The sequence below is a fragment of the Oryctolagus cuniculus genome, chromosome 3 (genome assembly GCF_964237555.1).
Source record: "Oryctolagus cuniculus chromosome 3, mOryCun1.1, whole genome shotgun sequence".
NCBI classification, from domain to species: Eukaryota; Metazoa; Chordata; class Mammalia; order Lagomorpha; family Leporidae; genus Oryctolagus; species Oryctolagus cuniculus.
In genome coordinates this window covers 88,027,970-88,045,854 of record NC_091434.1, presented here as the reverse complement: position 1 = coordinate 88,045,854, position 17,885 = coordinate 88,027,970, and the positions used below count along the sequence as shown (strand labels likewise).

General features: G+C 39.2%; 1 protein-coding gene across 6 annotated transcripts in view; it reads left to right on the top strand.

The window, feature by feature from the left end:
- The window catches only part of GALNT13 (polypeptide N-acetylgalactosaminyltransferase 13), a 540,250-nt gene that overhangs the window by 62,085 nt on the left and 460,280 nt on the right, over nt 1-17,885 (top strand). For all 6 annotated transcript variants that reach the window (XM_008258589.4, XM_070070869.1, XM_070070868.1 and 3 more), the window contains one exon: nt 7,235-7,480. In XM_008258589.4, the coding sequence (XP_008256811.1) occupies nt 7,339-7,480 (142 nt within the window). In that variant the 5' untranslated portion in view covers nt 7,235-7,338. The remainder of the gene's footprint in view (nt 1-7,234; nt 7,481-17,885) is intronic.

The window sequence follows — 17,885 nt, the reverse complement described above, 5'->3', positions numbered from 1 at the left end:
TTTTATTGCTTAAAATATTCAAAGTGTGTTTGGTGCGAGGAACTTCTGGATGTGCTACTAGCAGACTTACACTATGTTCCAGGATCCTTTGGCAACCTCAAGGACAGCCTTATAAAACTGAATGAATTTGCATCCATTCTGCAATTTTCTACTAAGCAATATATGATTTTCTACTAAAGAAAATATACAATTATAGATAAAAATGTCTAATAGCAGCTAAACTAGACTCCCTGGTAAATAATAATCTCCTAATTAAAACAACAGGAATAACCAAGCAAAATAAAACCCCCAAAGAATTATCTACTTTAGAGCCGGCGCCGTGGCTCAATAGGCTAATCCTCCACCTTGCGGCGCCGGCACACCGGGTTCTAGTCCCGGTCAGGGCACCGGATTCTGTCCCGGTTGCCCCTCTTCCAGGCCAGCTCTCTGCTATGGCCAGGGAGTGCAGTGGAGGATGGCCCAGGTGCTTGGGCCCTGCACCCCATGGGAGACCAGGAAAAGCACCTGGCTCCTGGCTCCTGCCAGGATCAGCGCGGTGCGCCGGCTGCAGCGGCGGCCATTGGAGGGTGAACCAGCGGCAAAGGAAGACCTTTCTCTCTCTGTCTCTCTCTCTCACTGTCCACTCTGCCTGTCAAAAAAAAAAAAAAAAAAAAAAAGAATTATCTACTTTAATATAATTAACAAAACCCAATACTTTTTCTAGATTTTATTTGTATCTATGTACCCTAGTATTAATAAAAATTGGAAAATGGTACAGATTTTCAAGAAAAAATATCCTATATCATAAAGTAGTTGCGTGGCACCATTATGTGCTGAACAAGAGAGAGTGAAGGGCAATCTTATTAGCCAGGCAGCACTTGATAGTTTTCTATCTCTTGATATTTTCTTACCTAGAGAAACAGTTTTAAAGAAGGAACTATCTGTGCGGAAAAGATTTTTGAAACAATTAGAAAAGGAATTGCATTAGCCAATTCAAGAGCCTGTAGTTTATGCAAGTTGATCATGCTCCACACTTGCTTGGCAAGCCAAGGATATTGCAGAACTTGGATTTCCTGGCTGCTTAAGAAACAAAACAGTATTTGCAAAACAAGTAGGAGCTTATTGAAATAAAAACATAATACAGATGCCAATTCTCTTAAATAAACCTGGGCGACCAACTGTGCTTATGTTGCATATACTGTTGGTATACTGTACTATCTTTCTCTTCAGTTTTGTGCTCGTGAGACATGTATTGGAACACAATATAAAAGATTATTATTTTAAGTGCATGGGATTGATTTTGGTAAATGATAAAACTTAGACTGTCTTCATGGTACAGTAATCATTAAACATTTTAAATATTTAATTGAACACTGTGAATTAGTCTATTTTTTTTTACTGTAATATCCATGACAGGTTTATTTATCTCACAAATCTGTAGTTCAAAGGCATGGCACTGGTGTTGGTTCAGCTCTAGTGAGGACCTCATGGCAGATAGAAGGAGCCCATGTTTGAACAAGGTGCATCTTGAAATAAGAAGCCAAAAAAAAAAAAAAAATTATCAGAGTCAGTGAACTCAGGGGGCTTCCATAGCCTTGGCAGCTCATGACAAGAGCTTAGGTTGATTACTGATGCCATAAACAAGAGTGTCAATTTGTTAAGTCAACAACAGGAGTCACTGTGCACTTACTCCTCATGTAGGATCTTTGTTCTTAGTGTGCTGTACATTGAGATTTAATGCTATAACTAGTACTCAAACAGTATTTTTCACTTTATATTTCTGTGTGGGAGCAAACTGCTGAAATCTTTACTTATTGTATGCTAAACTGATCTTCTGTATATAAAGAGAAATGAAAATGAATCTTGATGTGAATGGAAGGGGAGAGGCAGTGGGAAAGGGGAGGGTTGCAGGTGGGAGGGACGTTATGGGGGGGAAGCCATTGTAATCCATAAGCTGTACTTTGGAAATTTATATTCATTAAATAAAAGTTTAAAAAAATAAAGTTAAATAAAAAAAAGAAAGAAATAAGAAGCCAAAGATTGAGGTTCCACAGTTGCTGTCAAATTCTCCAGTTGACATAGGAACCTCCCACTAGGCCCCACCCAAAGTCCACACCACCTCCTAACATCACCACCTAAGGAGCATACTTCTAGCACGGGAAGGCATGAGGGACACATGGAAACCATATCCAAACCATAGAAGACTCAGAAGTTAACAAAATAGAAATTTAAACAGAAACTTAGTTGAGTCACATGAAAGATAGAGGGGCCATTGTTGTGACATGGCCAGTTAAGCTACCACATGGGGTATCAGGATGCAGGTTTGGAAACCTGGCTATTCTGTTTCCTTTCCAGCTTCTTGCAAATGGATGATGGCCCAAATACAAAGGCCCCTGCCCCCTATGTATATGACCTGGATAAAGTTCCTGGTTCCTGGCTTCGTCCTGGCCCAGCATTGACTCTTCCAACCATTTGGGGAGTGAATCAGTAGATGGAAGATCTTTCAATCTCCCTCCATAGTTCTGCCTTTCAAATAAATAAATAAATAAATCTATCTTCTAAAAAAAGTAAAGAGGTTTCTTTCAGTGTTTAATGTCTTGGTACATAGATCTAGAAGACTATGAAGAAATAATTTAAATAATCATTAAAATGACAATGAGATGTGATTTTGAGTTTCTATTGTAATTAAAGTTTGGAGGGTTAATTTTGTGATTATAAAATAAATTGAAAGTACGTCAGTGTAAAAAGTAAAAGAAAAATAAAGAAGGAGGAAGGAAGGTGGGAACATGGGCAGGAGGGAGGGTAGGGAGGGAAGTGTCATTATGTTTTTAAATTTGTGTAAATGAAATTTGTTCACCTTATATAAATAAATAAAAACAAAAAGTTTAATAACCTCAATTGTTAGACTCCTATTAGGAAATGATTATCTTACACATTTTAATATTCAAAATTAAGTGTTGATTATTTATTATAATAGTCTTCTGTCGCTCCCCCTCTTCGTGGAGGAACGACACAGGTCCCTGCGCTGTTCTTTTGTCTGCTCGGCCCTTCCCTGGTTAGCTGCTGGTTCTTCCCGGGTTGGCTACTGACCCTTCCACCTCCATGGAATGGAGGTTCCCCCTGCTACTTTCCCCACTTCCGCGGGGGAGCGGCACACCACCGGCCGGCTCTCTCGGGGGCTGCACAGGTGTTCCTTCAGATAGATGTTCCTCTTAGATGTTCCTGGTGCATGTTGTCTCTCTCCTCCTTTATAGTCCTCTTCCACCAATCCCAACTCTGCTACCCACACGCCGAGTACGCTGCTCTCCTCCAATCAGGAGCAGGTCCTGCTGCTTATTGGTTGAACTGGAGACAGCTGCGTAGAAGCTGTTTCCTCCTCTCCCAGCGCCATATTGTGGGAGAGCAGATGCATAGAATAAGTCTTAATTCCAGTAACTAGTCTAGTCCGAGTTGCTCCCCACAGTTCCCCCTTTCTTTTTATTTTTGGCATTGATATGCGCCTGTCTTTGGTGCCCCACAGCACACACTCTGCTCTGCTTGCTAGAGTTGCCCACAGGTGCTTACAAGCCCTACCAATCAGGCAAACCGAATCTGGGTCCTCTCTTCACCATGTTGTGAGGAGGTTTTTAGGCGCTGATGCGTGCCTGTGTTCGGTGCCCTGCAGTGCATGCTCTGCTAGAACTGCCTGCAGGTGCTTACAAGCCCTACCAATCAGGCAAACCAAATCTGAGCCTTCTCATTGCCATATTGTGGGGAGACTTATTGATGTTAATTCGTGCCTGTCTTCGGTGACCTGCGGCGCATAAGCTGCTAGCCGCCCGCAGGTGCTCACCACCTCCCTAATCAGGCAGACCGAATCCAAGCTCTCATTGCCATGTTGTGGGGAGGCCTTATTTTTCTCTATTTCTCTATCTCCGGGCATTCCTATCTCTCCTATTTTACTTCTATCTGCCAGCATTCCTATTTCTCTCATTTTACTTCTAAACTTCTGTTTCTCTTATCCTGGTGGCTTCCTGGCACCTGCCCCGAGGCTGCTTCTCAGCGCCTCGCCCTGCGGCGACTTCCCAGCTCTGCGCTGCTTCAGCCTGTGCTTCTCTCATCTGCGCGGCTTCCCGGCGCCCGCCCGGCTCTGCGCGGCTTCCCGGCTTCGTGCGCCCTTCGCGCCCACACCACGGCCTTCGCACCAGCTCCGCGTTCTCTCTCTACTCGCGCCTCGTGCGCTATCCCCGTTCGTGCCCCGCGCGCTCTCTGCGCGCGGCGGCTTCCGTGAGTCACACAGCCTAGCTCACGTTTCCGCCACTGGTATTCAGTCTAAGTTCCACGGGCTAACCTGGTGAATTCAACCTAGCTCACGTCTCCGCTTCGGTTTGGCTTCCCGTCTTTTGCTCCCCGGGCTAATCTGATGGATTCCAACCTAGCTTACGCGTCTCCGCCTCTGGTTTTAGCTTTTCGCCTTTTGCTCCCTGGGCTGACTTGACGAATTCCAACCTTAGCTTACGTCTCCGCCTCGGTCTGCCCCCGCGGCTTCATCCTCCCTAACATTTTTCTCTACCCGGTATGTTTCCTAACTTTTCTTCCAACAATATTCCCCTCTCATTTCTCCTGGCTTCTCCCCACAGTCCGTATCCGAGTCTAAGTTTCTCCTAGGTTTCACTTTTGCTTTCAACCATAGATTTCTCCTAACTTCCCCGCCATAGTCCGCATCCGAGTCTATGTTTCCTCCAGCTTTCAATTTCGCTTTCAATCCTAACTTCTTCCGGCACTTCTTCCGTCTGGCTTTTCCCTAGGCTCTTCCCTAATCTCTCTCTCCGGTATTTTCCCACTTCTTCCCGCTTCTTCCCTCCTAGGCTTCCTATCTGAGTCATGGCACCATTATGTCGCTCCCCCTCTTCGCGGAGGAACGACACAGGACCCTGCACTGTTCTTATGTCTGCTCGGCCCTTCCTGGGTTAGCTGCTGGTTCTTCCCGGGTTGGCTACCGACCCTTCCACCTCCGTGGAAGGGCGGTTCCCCCTGCCACTTTCCCCACTTCCGCGGGGGAGTGGCACACCACCGGCTGGCTCTCTCGGGGGCTGCACAGGTGTTCCTTCAGATAGATGTTCCTCTTAGATGTTCCTGGTGCATGTTGTCTCTCTCCTCCTTTATAGTCCTCTTCCACCAATCCCAACTCTGCTACCCACACGCCGAGTACGCTGCTCTCCTCCAATCAGGAGCAGGTCCTGCTGCTTATTGGTTGAACTGGAGGCAGCTGCGTAGAAGCTGTTTCCTCCTCTCCCAGTGCCATATTGTGGGAGAGCAGATGCATAGAATAAGTCTTAATTCCAGTAACTAGTCTAGTCCGAGTTGCTCCTCACAGTCTTCATGAATTTCATTTAAAATTGTTCATGCTCTTTACTGTGCATATATCTCCCATTATTTCATGAGGTGAATATGTTGTAAATAAGGAAAATGAAGCATGGACAAGCTGTCTACCTAAAGCTTCTTGTCTTTTGATGGTAGAGTAAGTTGGTGCTGTTATGTCTTCCTGGATAATTTATGATAAAGCGTTCCTCCTGAATCTGGAGATGGGATTTGGTAACTGTTGGTGTTGTATGAATTTTTTGATCAAATATTTTTTTCTCCAATACTAAAGAGACCTGTTCCATCTGAGACCAAAGAAAGGAATAAAATTTTATAGCTTGTATTTTTTCATACCTCAGATTTAGAAAAGCATGTACATGTTAACCAAAAATGCCCATGGGAGAATCCTTGTTACCGGAGTTACAGACTGAGTTTTAATATTTAACTATTAGTTTTATTGAAAAGTAGATTTCAAGTGAAACATACTAGATCATTAGCATGTCACTTTTTTTTGAAAGAAAATAACAAACCCTAAGGTGATGTAATCTTTGGATTTGCACATGATGTAATTCTCCTTTTGTAAGTAAATATATATATATATATATAAAAACATATATATGGATATATATCTGCATATATATTCACACACATGAAATCATATGTATATATACATACATATACTCTTTGTTATAATGCTTAATAAATACCACTTTATGTGATATTGAAATTTGTTTATGGTTTGTACTGATTGTAACAAGCAGAAGAATTTCTGTTCCTTTGTGATATGTCAGCTGCCATTAATTTAAAGAACTCTGTCTCAGCAAATTGCACTTTGATGTTTTTATTTTGAGACAAATCTTAATGAAATATTTCAAGTATCTTTGTATTTAATACTGTTTATTCCAAATATAGTTGTAAATTTTTTTCATTTATGTTATTCACAATTTATGCATCTGTTGCTATTCTATCAAATGTAGCAAATAAGATAAGATTATTTCTGGTCTGATTTATTTACTTTATATATTGAATCTTGTTAAGTAGTTATTGCTCAATGTAGTATAAATAAAGCAAATATATGTGTGGTATTAATTTGATACAATACTTTATCTCAATAATTACATCTCTCTATTATTAAACCCCTTAGAATTCTTAATCTGGTTTTTAAAGTCATTTTATATTAATAGGTTGTTTTTCTATGATAAATGATTTGGATCATGCTATCTGTTCCACAATATACATCTGTGGTGGGTACTTCCTATCCAGGCCAGATGGAATTTTAATGCTAAATATATGTTGATTAATTTTCTATAATTAATTTTCTGTAATCTGAGAATTGGAGAATCTTTTTTCTGTTTTATATCTTAATATTAATGACTGTTTTGCAAAATGTTTTACAAGCCTGATCATTCAGAAAATAGCAAATCTTTAGGTCTAACATTGTTATCTTCATTTCATAGATGAGAAAACGGAGACTTGTATTGTTTCTTTACCTAGGAAGTGAATGTGACACAGACCTGTCTGTAAGGGCTAGCTCTCAGATATGGTACTATATCCCAGATGTAATTCCAGAGTAATTTTTATTTCTGTAATACTGGTTCATCAGAAGAACTAAATCAGGGTAAATTCAGAACTGTACTATTTGTCAACCTAGTGGTACTTAAAATATTATAAAAGGAATTTATAGTAAATATAATAAAACTAGAGGAAATCCAGGGCTATGCAGAGTGGGCAGATCTAGTATTACATGTTAGAATTTTAGCCAACTGATAGGCTGCAAAACTTTCATTTTTTTGGATTTATTTTTATATTTAAATGCCTGAATGCTGATATATTTAAGAACATTATATATGTCACATATTTCATTTATATGTCCTCTATACAATAATGAACTTTCTCTCTCTCTCTCTTAATACAGTGGAATGCATCCTGCTTTTAACCTGGAATTCACCTGTGTGGCTTAGTGTTAGCACAGTGGTGTTTGTCTTCAACCTGTGCGTTGACTAGAAATCAAGAAACGACATGAGGAGATTTGTTTACTGCAAGGTGGTTCTAGCCACTTCACTGATGTGGGTTCTTGTTGATGTCTTCTTACTGCTGTACTTCAGTGAATGTAACAAATGTGATGACAAGAAGGAGAGATCCCTGCTGCCTGCACTGAGGGGTAAGTGATTTTGGAGCAGATATTGCTTTTATGGAGAAGAGAAGGCACTGACTTTTGGTGAAATTTGCAACTCCAGAATAGGAATAGCTGTTTTCATTGACTTAGAGCTTCGCTGCAGAACTGTTAATGCTCATTTGTCCATGGGGAGGCTAATGCACCTCTCTTGGCCATTGCAAGAAATGAAGAGACTGAGATAACCTCTAAGATATCATCCAACCTAATAATTATACTGCTCTTTGACTGTAAGAAAAGATCAATTTAGTGATCAAATTTGACAAGAATTTAAATATAGACTCTCAAAAGCTAAAAAGTCTTTAAAGACCAAGCGTGTGACATAAAACGGAAAAAAATATTCAAAACAGCTAGGGATTTCCAAACTGCAACTGCCCATGGTACCCCTAAAGACTTCCAAAACAGTAAAACAATGTACAGTAAAGATAATTTTTAAAACAAAACACATGTTAATAGCCAGAGTCAGTTTCTGGGCCACTAGATTGTTTGTTCTATGCTAAGTGCAAAAGTTACTGTAACATATATTATAAAATTATTTTAACTCAGTGTTTTATTCTTGGGAAAATTTCAGTGATTAGATAGTGAATTCTAAAAAAAAACACTTTCTATAATTGTTTTTTTATTCAGTACAGGGATAGAAATTCATTTCTTGCAAAGTGATGTCAAACAGTTTTGTCTATGTTCTTCTGGTTGACTTCATAATATATAATTATATTTATATATTTGAATTATCCAGAGTAAGCTGATGCTTCTAAAGTACTAAAAGATATTTGCAAATAATTTTGTTCTCAGAGAATGAACATGAATTCTCTGCCTAATGGAAGTTTTCTGTGTAAATGTGACAAAAGTTAAACTTTGAATCCCAGTTGAAATTTTTGTACTTTTTTTTCAGAGAAATTTATATAAACTATTGAATTGGGATTTTTTTTTTTTTTTTTTTTTTTTTTTTTTTTTTTTGGACAGGCAGAGTGGATAGTGAGAGAGAGAGACAGAGAGAAAGGTCTTCCTTTTGCCGTTGGTTCACCCTCCAATGGCCGCCACGGCTGGTGCGCTGCGTCCGGCGCACCGCGCTGATCCGAAGCCAGGAGCCAGGTGCTTCTCCTGGTCTCCCATGGGGTGCAGGGCCCAAGGACTTGGGCCATCCTCCACTGCCTTCCCGGGCCACAGCAGAGAGCTGGCCTGGAAGAGGGGCAACCGGGACAGAATCCGGCACCCCGACCAGGACTAGAACCCAGTGTGCCGGCGCCGCTAGGTGGAGGATTAGCTTATTGCGCCGCGGCGCCGGCCGAATTGGGATTTCTATATGTACAATAAATTTAATGTCATGTGTTTTTGAGTTTATTTATTGATCAATTGTTCTAATAAATAGAATTTAGTTGAAATTATCTGTATGGCATTTAGGGAAACTAAAGAACATTTATAAACATTAATTGTTGTTCAAAGAATATTTTGGTTAACTTTGATTTGTTTCAGACTGCAAAAATGCTTTTGCTCAGCTGGATAAATTCTGAGTATCTTCTTCCTTCAAAATGGGTCTAAATTTCTTGCTGTAGTTTTTGACTAATACCAAATGTTGATAAAATTGTACTTTGGAAGTGACTGAGACATTTTGTATGCCTTTATACTGTAGGTGTTCAGAGAGGAGAACTTTTGAGTCCATTAGTTTTTGGTAAGTGAAATAGGACTGATTGCTGATCTTTAGTTAAAACTGCAGCATAAATCAGCCTTCTCTGCTTCTTTGCTACAATCAGTTGAGCTGCTGCTTGGCTAAAAGTGAAAATGTGTTTTGATGGATCATATCAGTTAGAATGATTACTTTTCGTTCGTTGAATAGAGACATCTAGCTTGGTCAAAAAAAATATAACCTGATTCAGCAAAACTCTGACATTCATTTCTGCAACAACCAAAAAGTACCATTTTTCCTGATTTAAGTTCTGAATGCTCACTCTTAAATCTTCAAGTATAAAATTTCATGATGCAAGGTATCATTAACAACTTTTCCTTATACTTGTAAAAGGAAGCTCTGTTTCTCTTAATTTTGACTGGTTTCCCTTGGTTTTTGAGTATGTATAACAAAATACTATCGACTAGTTCCTCATATACAACAACAAACAACATTTTTTGAAGTTTGAGAAGCTGGTCCATCTGAGATTAAGGTGTTAGGAATGCGGTATCTGGAGAGGACCTGTACCTAATGAAAGGCTGTCTTCACACTAACCTCACATGGAGAGAACTGAGGGATCTCTCTGGGGCGTTATTTGGCAGGACGCTAATCCTACTCATGAGAGCTCCACCCCCTTGACCTGATCTCCTTCAGTGGCCTCACCTAATAAAACCAACCTAAAACCTTGGAGATTAGAATTTCAACATATGAATTCAGGGGAGACACAAAAATTCAGTCCATTGTACTTGATTAATGATGTATAGAAATATTATTAGTCTTGAAAGAAATAGAAACTCTACTTGGGGATTTTACTTCCATGTTCTGTTATTCATAATTTCAGAATATTAATTGATTCAGGAATGGGTACTGTACATTTAAAATATTTTGTCTACAAGCAGCTGGCATTATGTAGAGTCCACTTTACTGAATTGTTTTGTTATGAATCTGCTTAAAACAGGTTTTCTGATTAAAAAAAAAAAAAGTTCTTCTGGACCTATGTGTCTCCATTATTAAAACAAAGGTTTTGTCCGATCAAAAAGATAGGGTAAGTGTCAAAGAGATTTCACAAATAAGACCAGTGTAAGCAAATGATGAAGGACAGAATTAAAAGGGAGAGAATGATCCTGTGGGGGAAGCAGGACACACAGCAGACTCATAGAATGGCAGATACCCCAAACAGCACTCTGGCCTCAGAATCAACCCTTGCGGCATTCGGATCTGGCTAAAAGGCCCATGAGAGTCTCACAGGTATGGAAAGCCATGACACGGTGGCAAAAACAACCTAGATGAAAGATCCTGGTGAACAAGACCCCAGCAGAAGGAACAGGCCATCAAGGAGGGAGGTGCCTTTCTCTGAAGGGAGGAAGGAGCCTCCACTGTGATATGGCCTTGACTAAACAAGTTCAGAGTTGGTGAACTCAAGGGGCTTCCATAGCCTAGACAGCTCATGGCAAGAGCCTTGGGTGATTGCTGACGTCATAAATAAGAGTGCCAATTGTTAAATCAGACGAGATCGGGCGCGTTCAGGGTGGTATGGCCGTAGACGCCAATTGTTAAATCAACAATGGGAATCACTGGGTACAGGCTCCCCACGTAGGATCTCTGTCCTTAATGTGTTTTACTATGAAACTTAAAGACAACACTACTAGTCAAACAATACCCTATACCTTGTGTGGTTTTGTGAGTGCAGCCTGTTGAAATCCTTGCTCAGTGTATACTAAGTTGATCTTCAGTATATGAAGGTGACTGAAGATGAAACGTGAAGAAGGGTGGGATGGGAGAGGAGTGGGGGAGGGGAGAGCCGCGGGAGGGAGGGAGGTTGGGGGGGCACAACAATACAAAAGTTGCACTTTGTAAATTCACATTTATTAAATAAAAAAAAAAAAAGGTTTTGGATTGAGTAGTTTCTAAGATTCCTTTTATTTATAAATTTCAAACAATTTCCAAATATTTGATATTAGTATATACTATGGATTAATTATTGAAATATATTCATTCATTTATTTATCAGTTACCTATATAATGCTTATTATGTGCTAAGTTCTGGGGACATAAGTGAGGTCCCTGAAATTTGGGTTATAAGAGAACTGAGTTACCACCTGTAGTGGAGCTTTTGGTCCAAACTACACATCTCTCTCTTTCTAAATCTCTCTCTCTTTCTCTCTCTCTCTTTCTCTGTGTGTGAGTGCGTGTATGTGTGTGTGTTATGTTCCTTTCTCTAAATATGTGTCCACCTAAAAAAATAAGTATTAGGAAGTAACTAGTTAAACAAGAAAATATTAGAAATTTCCTGGAATTATGATTCTAGTACACCTAGGATTACAGAGGGGATATCACAAATCAGATAACAGATCTTAGTATTTCAAACAATTAAGACTACAGAATTGACACAAAAATCAGATATCTATAATACATTAGAATAAAGAAATATTCTTAAAAATACTAAAAATATTGTTAAATTGAAAATATGGTTAAATTTGACTTTTTTTCAACATTGGCTTATTCAAATACACATTAAAGAAAGTGAACAGTAAGTTACAAATTTTGGAAGATATTCAAGTATACAATGGCAAGTTATCAAGTATCTTTTATAATTTAATTGTATGTTTTGTTTTGTCATTTTCCTAGTATTAATAAGAAAAGTCAAATCACCCAATAGCAGAAAATGAACATAAGGTTTGAGTTGGGTTGGTATTTCATGAAAAAGGAAACAGACATGGAAAATAAACTTCTGAAGAGATGATTATCATCAGTTGTATTCCAGGAAATGCATATCAAGGACAATGACATTTCATTTATAACCGTTCAACTGGTAGAAATTAAAAAAGGATGATGCTTTCTGTTAGAAATAGTGTATCTCTACTTTTTTTGGAAATAACCTCAAAGAACATTTTGGCATTGTTTTTCTGAACATTCTCATATCGCTGAGAATTCATCACTACATAATTTATTCCTATATATACAAAGTTTATTTCTACATATACAAGTATGTTTATTACATAACTATTCATAATAACAAAGCCTTAAAATAAGGTGTAGGCTCATCAATGGAAAAGTTGATGAATGAACATTAATATGTCAATATAAGGAAATATTGTATAATAGTTAAAATATATTAACTACAGAGACTTTCATCAACATGAATGAATATTGAAAACTACAATAGTAAGTATAAAAGTTATGTTCCTAAGATTATGTGCAATGTAATACCAGTTGAGAAGCTAAAAAACACATGATTTTCAAATCTATACATTTTATTTATTTATTTATTTATTTTGACAGGCAGAGTGGACAGTGAGAGAGAGAGAGAGAGAAAGGTCTTCCTTTTCCGTTGGTTCACCCTCCAAATGGTCACTACGGCCAGCACGCTGCACCGATCTGAAGCCAGAAGCCAGGTGCTTCTCCTGGTCTCCCATTTGTGTGCAGGGCCCAAGCACTTGGGCCATCCTCCACTGCACTCCCGGGCCACAGCAGAGAGCTGGACTGGAAGAGGAGCAACTGGGACAGAATCCGGCGCCCTGACCGGGACTAGAACCCAGTGTGCTGGCGCCGCAGGCAGAGGATTAACCTATTGAGCCTCAACGCTGGGCCTCAAATCTATACATTTTAAGAATACAAAGTAAGAGGCAACACTTTATAAAAATGAGGTTAATTATGAATATGGGATTCAGGATGTTGGCATTCATAGTCGGGGGCAGATGGGCATGTGGTAGGAATGAACATTTTGTCTGACTACAGGGTATTACCATAGTCCTTGATTTTTTTGGATTTGGGTTTGATGTGTCTATTACATTAACAAATACTAAATGTATGTGTAAAACATACCAAATAGATTAAAAAGTAGGAAATCACTGGATGGATTAGATGAGCAGAGCTGACATCGCATTTGTGTTATAGAAAAATCACCAGATACAATGAAGAGAATGAATAGGCCGGCACCGCGGCTCACTAGGCTAATCCTCCCCCTGCGCCGTCGGCACCCCAGGTTCTGGTCCTGGTTGGGGCGCTGGATTCTGTCCTGGTTCCTCCTCTTCCAGTCCAGCTCTCTGCTGTGGCCTGGGAGTGCAGTGGAGGATGGCCCAAGTGCCTGGGCCCTGCACCTGCCTGGGAGACCAGGAGGAAGCACCTGGCTCCTGGCTTCAGATCGGCACAGTGCGCTGGCCGTAGCGGCCATTTAGGGGTTGAACTAATGGAGGGAAGACCTTTCACTCTGTCTCTCTCTCTCACTGTCTAACTCTGCCTGTCAATAAATACATAAATAAGTAAATAGGAGAATAGCCACGCTTTTCAGGGTATTGGGTAGGAGGCTGTTGCAGAACCTTGTATTATGTATAGGAAGCAATGCCTGCTTAGACAAATGGTGGCAGTGAGGTGTCAGAGAGTAAAAGACTAGATGAGTGACTGGCTGTGGCAGGTGTGGGAGATGTAAGTTTCAAGGACAAATCTCAGATTTCTTGCAGGATGCTGTTTCATTTAATTCCCTGAGAGAGTGTAGAATGTAGGAGGAGAGCATTTGAAGCTGGACATTGAGTTTATTTTGGACATGCTGAATTTGAAACACCTGTTCAGCAACTGAATGAAATTATTCTGTACCAATTGACTACATTTTTCAACCGTCAATAACAAAGCTAAAAATTATTTTTATATACATTTAAAAAAAATTGTTGCATTCTTGATTTCTTTTAAAAATAGAGTATATGGAATATAATAAAATCCTTGTTCTTCAGTCAGTATACTAATTTTACTTATTAATTATTAAATGAAATTGTAAAAGTAGATGGTTATAGGGTCTTTATTGGAGCATGTAGACTCGTTCAAATAACATATATAGATACTGAATCTTATTTCTTTCTGTGCTTTATAAATAAATGCTTTTTGGTAGCATAAGTACTTGTTAGGAAAGCATGAAAATATTTTTGTGTCACCTAGAACTAAAATGCCCTAAAAATATTTCTGATTCCAATACGAAGTGATGCTACTCACAAAGTGGAAGTGCTGGAGTAGATATTTGAAGAGAATAGATATTTTAAAAGGCCAATGATGCTGCTAGTGCACCTGCAGTCACTCTGGGGAAATTTGAGGTTGTGTGGCAGGTTTGCAGGAGTGCTGTGCCAAGGTAGATCTTGGTCCTGGCTCCTCACTAATGGCTGTGTCCTCAGGCAAGTGCATAAATCTCCTTGGGTCTCAATTGTCATCTGTAACATGAAATGAATATAAATCATGTTTTAAAAAATCATGCTAGTCCCCACATGAGTTATATATTTATGGCTTTTTGTTCAATAAAACTATGGAAAATGAACAATTTTAGTATCTTACTTTTGGTCACTCCATACATGTTCTGTTCTTCTTAGCAGGGAAGGAAACCAACTCTTAACTTAATCCTGAATTTTAAACATATTTCACATTCTTAGGAATAAAATAAAATTTACTTTCAAAATACAAAAGATTCCCCTCACTTAGAAAAAAGAGCTAATAATTTTATAGCACTACAACAATAATTTTGAATGCCAACTCTTACAATAAATTATTTACAAATGTTTACTTAGTTAATTCTTACCCAAAGAGTGTGAAGTATGCATTATTATTATTATTATACACATTAGGAAACTGAGGCAGAAGCTGATACTCACGTAAGTTTCTTTTAATCCCTTGCAATAGAAATTGACGAGATAGGCAGATGTTATGATTCAGCAGGGTAAGCCACTGCTTAGGGCACCTATATCCAATATTGGAGTATTTAGTTTGAGGCTTAGCTGTTATGTACTTCTAATACAGCTTCCTGCTGATATGCCTGTGTGGCAGCAGAGGATGACCCAAATATTTAGGCTCCTGCAATAAATGGGAAATCTGAATGGAGCTCCTGACTCTTGGCTTCAACTTGGCTCAGCTCTAGCTGTTGAAGGTATTTGGGGAGTGAATCAGTTGATGGAAGATGTGTCTCCCTTTCAAATAAATAAATAAATCTTTAAAAAAGAAGGAAATTGACAAGAGGCCAACTCAGACAAGGACTTTGGGGGCTTATGCTTGGGCAGTAGGAAAACAACACAACAGAAAGAGGTTTCCAGAACTGGCTTTCAGAAGGGAGCTGAACAGGCATTTTTACTGGGTGGGAGAGGTGTTGCTGCTCCCCTTGGTGTGCAGCTCCACTACCTTAACACATGGCATTCCAGTTTGCACCAATCATTGTGCTCTGTGCATGCATCGTTGTTTGCTTTGCAGACCACATGTTCAAAAGGGCAGTGTTGCTCAGTGCCGCCTTGCTTGGAAAGTCATACATCAGTCCTACTGGGCTGTTATGGGCATGGGCCCAGCTGGAGAAGTCCAGAATTGGGCAATAGGGTGTCTTTTGCAGTTAGTGTTGTGTGCTTTTGCTCCTGATTGGTGCGAACCTGTGGATGGTTCCAGAGTCAGGTCAGGAGATGGATATCTGTCAGGTTGGGAAGGGCTTGAATTAGTGACTTTTGTTTCTATCCTGTCTCAGAATGAGGCTAAGGAGACCCACCTACATTTTAACAACCAATAGAACAAAATGTGGTTATTTTATTAAAAATTCAATAATAGAGATTCTGTCATCAATGAATGCCTGTTTGCACTGCTTTTATTTGGATGGCAAAGCCAAGGTGCATTTGCTGAGGACTTGAACTGTTTTGCCTTTATTCTCAGGGAAACCCAGGACCCTGCAGATCTCCTTGGCCAGGAGAGAGTGTAAATCTCACCCTGGTTACTATCCATCAGGAGTTGTCTGCCTGCATTCGTTTATGAAGCAGTTATCACCTTTTCTGGAATTCTTAGATTCTACAAAATCACTCTTTTTTCTGGTGTCCCTTAGCACACCCCACTGCTGTTCGGAAGTAAGGGAAATCAAGAAAATGAGTGGAATTGCTGACCAATCATCAATACCTCCATGTTTTCCTTGGTTATACGAGGTTGACTGTTTTTCTCTCATAAATCCAGGAGATAGTTGGCCTTGCTTTCTTGGAATTTTGACAGTGGACAGTTGTCTTGGCCATTTGCTTTCTAAACAATCTCCTCCTCATGGCCCTGCTCTGTTTAACAGCCAATGTTTGTTGATTTTTGTTTGATTAATCTGAGGTGCTTCAGGGAAAAATACCTATGTGTGAGGGAAAACTGAAGATAGGTAGATGAATGTATTGAAACTAACAGCAAATTTTCTGTGTTTTATAAATATATGGCTTTTTGAGGGATAAATAGATGGGTATGATTGATTAAAATGCATTGCCAGTATTGAAATTGCACTGTATAAATTATGATGATCCCTGGAGTTTTCAGGCACTAATATTAATAGTCTTACAAGAATTGGGGCATATAGATTTTTTCGAGTAGGGCATATATTTCCCAATCAGTTCTATAAATAGTGTTCACAAATGAATAGGCCTTATAAAATTTTGACCTCTGGTTCTATTTTCACCTTTTATACTTTTGCCTATAATAAGCTTAGATTATTCTGCCAGGCAAAATACACATATCAATGTCAGGAAAGAAAATTAATTAAAGGGGCAGAAATTTGTCATAGCAGTTAAGAAAACACCTGGGGCTCCCACATCCCATATTAGACTGCCTGGGTTTGTGTCCCAGCTCTGCTTTTCATTTCAGCTCCCTGCTAAAGCACACCCTGGGAGGCTGCAGATGCTGGCTCAGGTTACTGGGTCCCTGATACCCATGTGGGAGACCTGGAAGTATTCTTGCCTCCTAGTTTTGGCTTGGTCAACCCCTGGATATTGAGGGCATTTGGAGAGTGATCCAGCAGATAGAAGATTCTCTCCCTTTAACCTTCTGTCATTATTTCTCTATCATGCCTTTTAGATAAAATTAAATAAAAATTTTAAAATAATAGCTATTATGTTTAAAATAAAATCGACAATCGTTAGCTTTAATATGCTAATTTTATGTACATTATTTTTCATTAATTTTCTAAGCAGCATTGAAGATATGTACCCACTTACAAATGAGACATGGAGATATAAAAAGATTCATTAAATTCTTTATCCATTTTAGTATTTTTTTTTGTTCTAGTACCATTGGTTGAACTCTGTAATTAACACACAATTATTCTTAGGTGTTTAAATTTTAACTGAAAAGTGATCCCTGTTAGGAATTTGGAAAACATTATGCTGAGTGAAATAAGCCATTCCCAAAGGGACAAATACCACTTGTTCTCCTTGATAGGTGACAACTAACTGAGCACCAAAAAGGAAACCTGTTAAAGTGCAATGAACACTAGGAGAAACGGTGACTTGATCAGCCCTTGCCCTGACTGTTGATGAGCAACTTGATATGTTATCCCTCTTAGTATTTTTTTTTTGTTTATTTGTTCTACTTAATACTTTTGGTTGAATACTGTAATCAATACACAATTCTTCTTAAGTGCTGAAACTTAACTGAAAAGTGATTGCTGTTAGATATAAGAGTGGGAATAAGAGAGGGAAGAGATGTGCAATTCGGGACATGCTCAAGCTGACTTACCTCAAACGGTAGAGTTAGAAACATACCAGGGGATTCAAATTCAATCCCATCAAGGTGGCATGTAGCAATGCCATCTCACTAGTCCCGGTGATCAATTTCTGTTCACAACTGATCATAATGATAGGACTAAGAACCAAAGGGATCACATAAACAAGAATAGTGTCTGCAAATACTAACAGATAGAATAAAAAAGGGAGAGAACGATCCAACATGGGAAGCGAGGTACATAGCAGACTCATAGAATGG